This window comes from Ambystoma mexicanum, chromosome 2p, assembly GCF_040938575.1.
Source record: "Ambystoma mexicanum isolate Mex_15411 chromosome 2p, UKY_AmexF1_1, whole genome shotgun sequence".
Lineage (NCBI taxonomy): Eukaryota > Metazoa > Chordata > Amphibia > Caudata > Ambystomatidae > Ambystoma > Ambystoma mexicanum.
Genome location: NC_090923.1, coordinates 1,111,022,597 through 1,111,034,797, shown reverse-complemented (window position 1 = coordinate 1,111,034,797; position 12,201 = coordinate 1,111,022,597). Strand labels below are relative to the sequence as shown.

Below are 12,201 nucleotides of genomic sequence, written 5' to 3'. Positions count from 1 at the left end.
GTCTGCCAGGCCTCTTCAGCGTTCCAATTTGCTGTGTGTTCGAAAGAGACGCTGTTTCTCTTGGGCATTGCCGTTAGATGTGTGGCCTCGGCCGGGAGCGCTCACAGAGCCAGTCCGATTGCCATGGCTCCAAGCCACGCCCCGTCAGGAGTCTGTATTAAGTGATCTTCCCTTTGCTGTTATATAGCCTTTCTGAGTCCCTGTTTGATCAACTGGGTTTGTGTGCTTCGCTGACATTTCAGGTGGTATTTCTCATCCTTGTGAGTATTGTCTTTAAATGAACTTATACAATACTATCAAGAGTGTTGGCTCACAGATCCTGTTGTTGCTTGCCCTGTATGTGGGCTTAGCACTGGCAGTACCTGCAACAGCACTTGTGGGTAAAGAGCTTGCTGACTTTCATTGTAGTCATAAGGAGCTTCTTAGCACTTATCCCACATCCCTTTTCGTATATTTGTATTCTTATCACGCTCTGTTTGTATATCCTGGGTTTTAGTATACCTGTGTCTTGTTTCCTGAGTACATGTTGTTTGACTCAAAGCTATTTACTGTGTCATCTTGTGTACATTTTCCTTACTATATTCACTGCCTTTGTCCTCTCATGGCAGGCATGGATTCACATGCAAACCATCCCTGCTTCCCCTCTGTGGCTCTTCTTGGTTGGTACTCCCATCTTTACACATTTTACCTAATCTGAAGAAGGCCACCATAGGTGGATCTCAGGGAGGAGACTGTCATTGGATGAGGGGAGCGGGGGGAGGGGGGGGGGGGGGGGAGTATGACCCAAAGGACAGCGATTGGTTATGGAGGAGAAATGCAGTTTTAAAGTTGAAGCGAAACTGCTTTTCTTTTTTTAGAGGCTTCCCAGCCTGACAACTGGGAATATTTGAGCATGTGAATCCATGCCAGACCCGTGCTGGAAAACAGGAGTTACAGGTAAGGAACTGTTTTCACAATCTGTTATTGAGAAAAGGGGTACATCTGTTATAAAGGCGCATCCCCCTTAATCTGAGTGCCTTGCACATAAGTCCTGGACTTCTGACTACTGGCCGTGCCTCAGTGTTGTAGGGATGCACATGTTTGGGAAGAGCTGCAACTTATGGACTAGGCAAAGGGTTTAGTTCTGGTTCATTCAGCAGGAGCTCAAGCCCTTTGTCTTCCTCCACACCCCTAGCCGGCATGGATAGTGACATCTGTTGGGCGTAGTGAAGGTACGATGCCTCAATCGAGGTGTATTTATCAGCAATTTCAACCTATGCTGGATGCGCAGAGCCGCTTGGTTGTTATTCAGAAAGGATAACTGAAGGATTGTTACAGATGGCCCTAAAAACATTCAGGTTTCAAATTCTGGCTCTGCAACACAGGTTCGATCTGGGTATTAACCGCATTATAAATAACCAATTATAATTGTAATAGTTACTGAAAATAAAATAAGGTATTCAGGATTATTGTTGAGCCGGTATTTGAATGCACGAATGGGCATCCCTCTCTGGTCTTCCCACCTCCCTAGCGTCCCTAAAACCTAGAGTGATACTAGTACTATCTAATGACTAGCAAAGGTGAGGACCTAAATACTGTAGCCTTATCTTTCAGTCTCCTGGGACTCTTCTTAAAGCTTCCCTAAACTAACACTCATCTATACCAGATTGTGTTATACTAGGCTTTCCAATATTGTGCCTTCACAAATGTCCAGCGCCCCCCTCTATCCACTCACTCTCTCCATTCACTGATTTTTCTGTTCCCGTTTTCCATCCTGCTTCAACTCCTTCTCCCACCTCTTTCTGCTGTGACTATTCCCCAGGTATCATCACTTCTCCCCAAGGGAGAGCCCTTTACCATGAGGCTAGGGAGGTGCGGCAGCTACCCAATAGTCCTCCGGGCAGCTTATTGCGGGAGGACCTCATGGGGAGGGTCTCCGCCTTCCCCCTGCTCTCCCCTCTGGGGATAAGGACAATCACCTAGGGTACAGCCCAACCCCAACCTTTCTTAGCCCCCCCCCTCCACTCTAAACCTGTCCTTGAGAGCAGACCCATGTATTTCTGTAGCATAGGAGAAGCAGCCAAAACCGAAAGTACCACGACGAAGAAGAGCACAAAAGACATGAAGGTTACTGACTGTGCTAGTACTGGTACGAGGTGGCCCCCGAGGTTGCATGAAGATCAACCTATCAAAATATTAAAGGACTTTGACAGTCCGCCAGGGCGGGACTGACAACAATGAATAAGAGAAGGACTGAAGATTTTGTCAAGCCCATCCTGGAGAGGCAGCAGGTGTGGAAACTATCCAGAGCAGGAGTTTCAAATCACGTCAGCTTACCGGGGATGGCAAGGAACGGAAGACGTTGGTTAAAAGCTGATGGAGTTCTCCGTGGGTCCAGATGGAGTGGGCCCAAACTCGAAACAGGAAGAGAGCTGAGCACTCCAGTAGAGCGCAGAGCCACTGCGAAAGCAGAGGAGAGATGCACCCCCTTCCCAGGAAGCCCCGGTGGCATACCGGAATACCAAAGAAGGTAACGAGAGGCATGCACAAGCGGCCTTCCACTGGCCCAGTAGTAACACTCAAACTATTGGGAAGGGTGGATGGAGCATCCGAGGAGAACTTTCTAGTCACAGTGGCAGCAACAAGCCCGCTGATGACCAGAGAAGGGTCAGGGTACTAAGCATCTGAGGAAAGCATCCTCGTTGCAGTGGTATGGAAAGGTCCACTCTGGCCCGAGAAGGTTTTGAGATTGCTAATTCCACGAGAAGGGGGTGAAAAAAAATCAAGTTGAGAGATACAGAAAAGAACTCTCATACACCAGGACAAGGGAGTCTTTATCCTGGTGAAGAATCTGAATTACCTTTTGATGCCCTCAAGAGGCGCCAGGGGAAGGGAGTAATTTCCCATGGCTTTGTTGTGAACTATATTGGAGTGTGCGGAACAATACCAGGAGAAGGGAGTCATTCTCCTGGTTCCAAAAGTTGAATGGTGCAAAGGTTTGTTGCAACCACAAGCCAGGGGGAATGGTCATTTCCCATGGAATCCTTTTGCCAAAGAACATGTCTGGGAATACCACCCAAATACCTGGAGAAGGAACGTTCTGTTGGCTTATTTTTTAGTTGTCATGTAAGGGATAGAAGTATGTTGTGACACAGGATTGTGGAGTTTTATTTCGACTGACATTCTGACGGATCCTTTAGTATTTGTTTGAGGCAGGGAAACCCTTCTTGAAAGACTGGGATAGTGAGGGCTTCTTTTTTAATAAAGGTGTTTACCAACCAAAATGCCACCCTTGTGTCAGCATCCTTCTTTGACACCCTTACAATACCCCCTACCTCTGTACACCTCCTTTACCCATTTCCACCACCTCTGCTAGTCTGTCCCTCTGTTCATGCCCTCGCTCCCATTCCTTTTTCCCCCTCTACTCTATCACCTGCTTCACTCCTCTCACCATCTTCCCTTCCTCCCACACCATCCCTAGCTCTACACCTACTCCTTTTCACTCAACCCACCACACAGCCTCAGATTTAGTACTACTCGCTCACCACCAACACCTCACCTGTAACAATCTTTGCCACAATCTCAATGCTCTGGTTCACTGTGTCTCGGTCCTCTCCCCACCTCCTGACCTCAACCGAGCAACCTTAACACCTCTGTGGGCCAGCCTTTCATACCCATCTTTTCCTGTTCCTAACCTTCCCTCTCCCTTCCATTGTTCTGGCTCCCCTCATGACCCTAAGTGCCAATGTAAGGTTGATATTTCCCCTCTGGTCTTGGCTTCCGTATTAAATATCTTGATGAGCCCCTTTCGGCCCGCTGTCATGAATATCATTATATGCCTATAAAATGAACCACTCTAAAATCTAAGCTAGACCACATATGAAACATTGCTGTTGGCTTTGACAGCGATACGAATGTGCATTCAAATTATCGACTTTGCCTGCATTCTCTTTTCGAGCACAAATCTACAGGAAATTATTGCAAACATTTCAGAATGCATAATGGGGTTAATTCATTCTTTAAGTCAGACACAGCAGGTGGACAATAGGTCATGGTTAAACACTAAGGTTTTATTGAACTTAACGTTTATTCTAATTCCATTTCTAATGTGGATCTTTGCCCCATCTAAAACGAAAGAAGAATAACTGAGATTTGTCCTGACGGCCTACAGACCTAACACAGATTAGACTTTTTGGACCGAGGAGTAAGTGCTGACCCTACCACTAAAGCAAAAAAGATAACATAGTTGGCCAGGGGACGTGGCCAACAGCCATGTGAGAAGGAAGCAATCTTGTGAAGCTCCTGCTGAGTCGACGATGAAAAGTTCAGTTTACCACTCAAATGAAGCCAGAATTATTAGTAAAGGGCGGTACAGCTACATGAAACAACTGTGCAACGCACGGAGTAGGGGTGCCGAGATATCACCCTCCGTGAGTTATCGACATGGGACGGAGTGCAGGGATGGCGACGGAAAATGACGGCGGCTGTTTAGACAAGCGAAGAGAGGAGGAGGTTGGAGAGACACTGCAGGAAGCGACTGACAGCAATCTGCAGGGATCGGCAGACAAGACCTGGCAGGGAATCGGGCCGCAGCAAAGTAAATCCTTGGCGAGCAGAAGTTGTTGCAAGCCCGGTGATGGGAACCAGGGAACTAAGGACCTGGTGACCGACGCACAAGGCAGCCGGACCGAGACGACACCAGCGCCGCGTATGAGGGGCTGGGAAGAGAGTCGGACCTGGAAGTGCATGCCGAAAGCCCCAGCAGAAGCTCCCAGCGACAAGAGTGCCAGGAAGATACAACTGCACACCGCGGACTGCAGTGTGGGTGATTGAGCTGTGGAGGAAACCAGATTCCCCCGGGCGGTAACAGGTGCGGCGCCCGGACCAAGCCTGCACAGGATTCCAAGACGCTTGGGGGTGTGCGTTAAGGAGAGGAGTGAGGGAGGGGCCCAGAGTAACAGTCACAGCATATTCTCATCGGAACAGGGCACCCCCGCACCCTGCCCCCCAAGTATCCGGAAACGCCCAACGCCAGATCCGACTTGGAACGACTTTGCGATACGCCGTAAGGACAACGAAACCTGCCCATAGCACCTGCCCCGCCCCAATCCCCCCCACCACCCCCTCCCCGGACAACAGCAGGACGGAGAGGAGGCTCTGTACGGAGACTGGAGGCACATTTAACGACCTGCATCTCAGCCTCTAAACTGACCTCACGGGTTGTTTCGCATAACTGTAATGGGAGGTAAAGCGCACAGGCTCCAGCTTCTGGGGGGACAACATCCCCCGAGATGGGGGACACCATCATCCGGGGGTCGACACTAGTAAAGGAGGAAACTGACAAGTAATCTTGGGTACGCACAACATTGTGCTGCCGCACGAGCAGGAAAAGACTCCAGCAAACTGGAAAGAGCACAGGACCCTGATGCCATACGAGGATGCCGGCGAAGAGAGGCAGCAGTGATTAGCCATACTTAGAATCACTGTCCCTAGCAGAGGACAACAGCCCCCCTTGCATATGGTAGTGGAGAGACATAGGAAGCCAGGGGGGGGGGCTTAGTTAAGAGGCAGAGGAAAGACTTCAGCAAGGTCAAAACCTCCACGTCAGGCGACCTTCTCCCCAAGACTGAATCATTGGCAAACAAACGGAAGGATAGAGTGGAGTAACACTGAGCAAAGCCTTCACGGGCGGATGAGGACCAGGCTCAGAATCAACGTCCAGACACACTCTGCAGAAGGAGCCGTGACACGGGAAGGGGTAACACATGCAGGGCTTGCCTTGGTATGTTGTGTGCTCTGCAGAACAAAAGGTAACATGAGACCTGGGGAAGACCCCACGCCTTAGTGACCATGACTGGTGAGCACTGAAATTGAGCAGAGGGCAGGGACCGTTCTGCAAGCCACAGTGGTGATCTCCAGTCACTATACTGAAATAGACTGTGCACCAGCAGTGACGAGAGTGGGGTGTCCCCCCGTGAGCAGTGCTAGTGGAAGATACTATATTCAAGCCAAACAACGGCGGCAAAGAATAACAAATCAAAGCAGAAGCAATCCACATTGGAAACCTTTACAAAGGGCCAAGCCAGTCGCCAGGAGGGAGCCAGTGGAGCCAAATCCAAGGAGCAGATAACCCCCCTCCCCCCCAGTGGAAATGGAAGAGGTGGGCAGTCAGCAGCTCCTGGAAGACATTGTGGCGCTGCAAACCACGCTAGAAAACAAGATAGATGCAGTGATCATTGATGTGGGACTTCTGCAGCAGGACGTACGTGCCATAGCGGAGCGCACAGGGAAGCTGGAGGAGCAGGTCAAGGAAAACCCAGAAGTAAGGGCGAGTATGACTAAGGATGTGGACATCCTCTAGCAGAAGGTCAAGCTGCTAGAAGACAGGGCAGAGGAGGCGGAGGGGAGTGCGCGTAGAAACAACATTCAAGGGGCGGATCCCACCACCTACATTGAAGACATGTTGATGCAAGAAATAGGGGCAGGTGAACTTATACAAGGGTTCACGATTGAAAGAGTGCATCGCGCCCTGGTTAGACGGCCACAGCCAGGTGCGCCACCGAGACCTGCGATTGCCAAGGTGTTAAACTACAGAGACCGCAATAAGATTCAGGCCTTCTCCAGAGCGGGTGGGATGATACAGAGGGCATCAGCAAACATTTCGATATACACGGACTACACCTTTCAAGTCCAGACGAGGAAAACCCAATTCATCTAGACTAAGGCCAGACTCAAGAAGGTGGGCCTGAGATGCATGCTACTTTACTTGGCGAAACTAAGTGATAAAGTCAAGGTCCTTTTCTTTGAGACCCCGACTGAAACGCAGGACTGGATGGACATGGTAAAGATACCGGAGACCCCAGACCATTGGCAAGATGACTAAGCAAAGGGGAGGCAGGGGAAGTATCGGGAGCAGTCTACTGTCCAAATATGGACTGAGTAATGTTTAGGATGGAGCGGTGGGGGGGGCGGTTATTTGACACTGGTAGCGGAGGGTGAATGGGAATGTAGAAGCAGAACAGAGACAAACGGAAACCCGGTGCAGGGGAAGCAGAAGCGGAACTAACCCCCCCCCCCACCTCCCCGAAATAGTGTGTGGGCTATAGTAAGCGCCTGCTAGTAGGGTACCAGGAGACTAGGCTACAGACTAGGTCGAATGGAGCGGAAACGGGAAAGTCCTAGCATGCTTAGCAGAGCTGGACGAGTTTGGTTTGGGGTTTGTGTTGAGTGGGGTTGGAGGGTGGGGGTGTGGGGGGTGCATTAGGGAAAAGCCTAGAATGTAAGTTCACACCTTGCATCAAACTATTATTGAGGTTGGCAATGGGATGGAGACCGCATTGATATCCAAGGTAAAACATGACGATGGCCGGAACGGTTAATCATGACATGGAACGTCAGAGTGCTGAAAGCTTATGTGAAGCGGAGAAGGGTGCATACATCTATCAGGAGGAATACGGTTGGGATAGCATTGATACAGGAAACAAATTAAGATGCGCAAAAACAGAAGAACCTAGCGGGGGCATGGGGAGGATTATTGGTGGGCTCCACGTATTCCAAATACGCAAGAGGAGTCCTTTTTTGGGTGACCCCACGGTCCCACTTAGTGTTGTCAACTAAGTCAGACAACAAGGGTAGGGTGGTAATGTTACATGGGGGTAATTAAAAACCGTGAAGTTTGTATTGTAAACCCCCTATGCCCCTAATCATGATGCAACAGCGTTTTTCAGATCTTTGTACACTAGGCTGGGACCCTACATGGTTGGCACATTGATCTGGGGTGGGGATTTTAACTGTACGCTTGACCCGACCTTGGACAGATCAGATGCAAAACACAAACGGCCGTCTCCCCGGCCAAGATATTAAATGCACTACTGAAGCAATTTCAACTTGTAGACCTATGGAGAGTTAAGCATGGGGAGGAAAGGAATTACTCTCGCTACGCGGCCCGCACAAAGTACACACTAGAATAGACTACCTGTATACCGGGGCGGAACACGAAATTGACTTTACTGAATTAGAATACCTAGCAAGGATCTTGTTGGATCACTACCCACTAGTAGCGAGGTGGACAGTGGCTGCTCCGAGGCCACCCATTCCTATATGGAGGCTGAGGAGTGAATCGCTGTTAGATAATGCATTCGCTGAGCAAATACGGAAAATCACGGTAGAATACATGGCAATAAATAAATGGAGTGTGCAGAAAGTGTGCGCTGTTTGGGAGGCGTATAAAGTGGTTATTCGGGGGTGAGGGGGTAATGAGAGCGGGGTCCGAAGGGGTACAGAAGGTTATAGTCGGGGACCTCGAGAAAATGGAACAGAAGCTGAGGGTACTAGGAGGAGAAGGGAAATTCAACAAAGATCACCTAGATGAAGTTATCGAGTTGAAATAAGCCTGCCTGGTACAATGGGACAGGTTGGAGAAGTTGTTATGCAAAGTACTTGGATAGGAGCCACGCTCGGAGATGAGCCTGGCAGAATGCTAGCCCAACTGTACGAAAGCCGAGATGCTAGAGCTCCCTTATGCTCAATCCGGAACAAAGGACTAGAGGAGGTGAATACTCAGGCATTAATGAAGTGTTCTCGGAATATTACAAAGCACTCTACGCTGAACCTCTAGAAAGCGAGGTGGAAGACCTACAGGATGTCCTGGACCTTGTGACCCTGCCCCAGCTGAGCACACTCCAAGCAGAGGAACTGGAGGCCCTAATAACCCCAGAAGATGTAGCAGCCACCATTAGGGCACTTCCAATGGGCAAAGCTCCGGGAATGGACAGGCTCCCTAGTGAATTCTATAAAAACCAACGTTGAGACACTGGCGCTGCTGATGACCAGGGTATACAATGAGGCGTATGCTGATAACATGCTACCAGTGAGCATGAGAGAGGCCTTGATAGTCCCTCTATTTAAACCGGATGAAGCGGGCTCTGACTGTGGTTCCTACAGGCCATTGTCGTTGCTGAATCAAGACAGCAAAATCCTCAGTCATTTTGTCGAACCTTCTCCACATAGTCATAGACGTGCTGGTCCACCCGGATCAGACTGGGTATGTACCAGGGAGAAACATTTCAGAGAACCTCAGAAGGTTGCACCATATCATATACAGCACAGAAGGTCAGGTCATGGAGTGCTCAGTGGCCTCCCTAGATGTGACAAAGGCGTTTGATTTGGTACGCTTGCATTGGCTATAAGCCACAATGATTAAGATGGGGATCGGACCCCATTACATGAGATTGGTTAGGCTGATCTACACCGAGCCAATGGCCAGAGTCCGGACGGGGAACACGTACTCTGAGGCATGGCAACTGTTTAGGGGCACAAGACAGGGGTGCCCACTGTCCCAAATGCTGTCGAGCCTATGGCGGCGTATTTGTGGCAGGAGTATGGTGATGTGGGTATAGATATAGGGGGGTGCGGCATTTGGTGTCCATGTAAGCGGAAAATGTGTTACTGTATCTGAGCGATCCGGCGACAAATCTGCCATAGGTATTGGAGGTACTTCATAACTCGAGTAGGCTGATAAGTATCAAAATAAACGAGAGTAAGTCATGCTTGTTCCTGCTTGCTACACTGGCCAGGGGGTCGGAGGAGGACCTGCCGGTTCTGCGATTACCTTGGAGTAAACACTCCTTTAGATACCTTGGAGTTAATATTTACCATGACCCCCCCCCCCCCCCCCCAAAAAAAAGAATTCGAATGTAACACATTACGAGCCAGACGGGGATTGAGGAGGTCAATGGAATTTTGGCGCAAGCTGCCTCTGTCAGATATGGGTAGAGCAGCACTGCTAAAGATGGTGGTGCTGACGAGACCTATGCATTGTTTCGGGATGTCCCATATGATATACCAGAGTGGTTCTTCCGAGAACTTGAGGGGATGTGTAGGGTTTCCTATGGCAAACTGGACAGAACAGGGTGGCCTTGGGCACGCTGCAAAGACCATACGAATTGAGGGGCCTGAAGGTACCAAATTTTGAGTTGCATTAACTGGCAAGTCCGCTCCAATACTTAGTACAGTGGATGGCAGACAATCCCCACGGCAGAAACGGTACTACTGAAGCCGGTAATGAAGAATGAATACCCGAGACCACCTACGGTCCCTGCAAAGGTATAAGCTAGGCAGCCATATTTGGTGTAATTGGGCATACGAATATGGAGTAGGGCCTGTAAAATTATGGAGGAAGGAGACCCGATTTCGCTACAGATCCCGATAGCTGCGATACTTGATGGGACGCCATATGGCGGTGTAGAAATTAGAGCAATATGGGAAGAGTACGGGGTGGCCATGGTGGGGGGGGTGGAATCTGCGAAATGAAAACGGGTTGATGTAATTTGCTGAATTACAAGAAGCCACAGGCATACATACGGGCAGTTTTTGTTCTATAATACAGTGATTAAAGTATTGCAGGACCGATGGCCGAGCTTGGGGGAAGCAGATATAGGCAGTGATGTAATAGAAGCTGCTCAGCGTGGCTGAGGGAGGGCATGCCATCTCTAGGATCTACGAAATGATAGGTCACACCTCACGAGCAGAACTGAAATGCAGAGAAAAGTGGGAGAGGGAATTGGGGAAAATAATGAGGTACCATAAGGTTTCCAGGAATGCCAGGCTGCAGCTTATACAATTGCATATCACACAGAGGGCATACCTTACACCTGCAGTCAAAGCGACGTTTAAGGGTGCAAGCAGACAGCAATGTCCCAAATGCAAGGAGGCTGCAGCAGGCCTGATACACATGTTTGGAGTTGCCCGATGGTGCAGCGGTTTTGGAGGGAAGTGGTACACAGCCGCCCAGGGTGGGATAGAAATAGACATCCTAGGCTTGCATGTTAGGCCGATATAAGAGGAATGTGAAAGACAAACCACTGACCAAACTCAGGACCTGCTGTATATACTGGCTAAACTAAGCATAGCTATGAGATGGAAAGACACCAGGGAGCCGTGCATTAACAGATGGTGGAGGGAATTGGAAAAATGGGTTGGAGCGGAGAGGGCACTGAAAGAACAAAAAGCAGAGGTTGGAGTAGAGTTTCAACGCTGGATAGCTCCAACTGACATTGTTAACTAAAGAAGACAGCAAGGAGGCGGTAGAGACTATATCGAGAGAGGGGGGGATGCATTGTGATTGTGAATGTATTAAAGAATAGGTTACACTGGCTAGGCCGTGGTGGGGAGGCTAGCATGGCAGGAAGGGGTTGAGATGTTAATTAAATGATATTAGAACCCCCAGCAATCCTGATTGGTCAATCTGCGAGCTATACGCACTGGTATAGCCCACAGATTGATTATAGTCCGTAGTTCGAGGTGCATTCACTAACGTGAGCACTCGGGGCTGTGCAGGCAGGGAAGGCATTTCGGAATGGAAAGAGTTAACTTTCCTTTCCGAAATGGACGTTGCGAAACCAACGGGTCCACGCAGAGGGGCGCATTGGAGAAAAACAGGGAAGTGAAGGGGAATAGAACGCTTTTGGTTTCAATTCAGATATTGAAGCCTTTAAATATGTGGAAAAGGGGCAGACATCAGCAGCTGTGTGAATCGTGGAACGTGTAGAGAAGCTGTGTGTTTCTGGAGAAATTGAAAATGAGTTTTGCACGCACCTCTGAGCGTGTATTGGAGAAGGGATATGGCAGTGTTACAGAAAGGCACAGAAATGTAAGTGAAATCACCCGTTTGTGGCATGTATGTGCAAATGCATTTTTGAGATGCATAGTATAGTAACTGCATGAATCTGTTGAGTAATGGGAAGGTTACATTTTTGAGTGGAGGGGGGATTAAAAAAGCACACCTCAATTAAGCTTAATTAAAGGAGGGAGCAGGCATAGACACACCTGATTACACTTTATTAGCATACTCCTCCCAGCCTAGCACCTTCCACCACCCTAAAAAAAAAATGAAACATGTTTAATAGAAGTACAAAAAATGTCTGCAACGTTTATTTACCATTTAGCAATTTTTTGTACTTCCATTAAACATGTCTCATTTATTCAACTTTAATTGAACAGTGAGGGTGTTCTAATAGCTTTATAGACCTGCAGCTCGGGCTGTACCGGGCGTTATGGTCCCTCATACCTCATTAACTCGGTCTTCAGGGCCCATAACGCCCGGTACGGCCCTCGCTGCAGGTCTATAAAGCTATATTGTATTTATTGATATTGCCTAGTTGGGGTTGTGTGTGTATGTTTGGAATATAATAAAAATATTTTAAAAATAGTTGGCCAGAACAG

General features: G+C 48.9%; 1 protein-coding gene across 18 annotated transcripts in view; it reads left to right on the top strand.

Moving 5' to 3' along the window:
- Positions 1–12,201, top strand: part of MARK2 (microtubule affinity regulating kinase 2) — a 1,484,563-nt gene that overhangs the window by 577,636 nt on the left and 894,726 nt on the right. Inside the window, exon 1 of one of the 18 annotated variants that reach the window (XM_069645137.1) lies at positions 11,503–11,629. The exons of the other annotated variants lie outside the window; for them this stretch is intronic. Coding sequence (XP_069501238.1) covers positions 11,558–11,629 — 72 coding nt within the window. The 5' untranslated portion in view covers positions 11,503–11,557. Of the gene's footprint in view, positions 1–11,502; positions 11,630–12,201 lie in introns of those variants that run through there. 18 annotated transcript variants of the gene reach the window in all.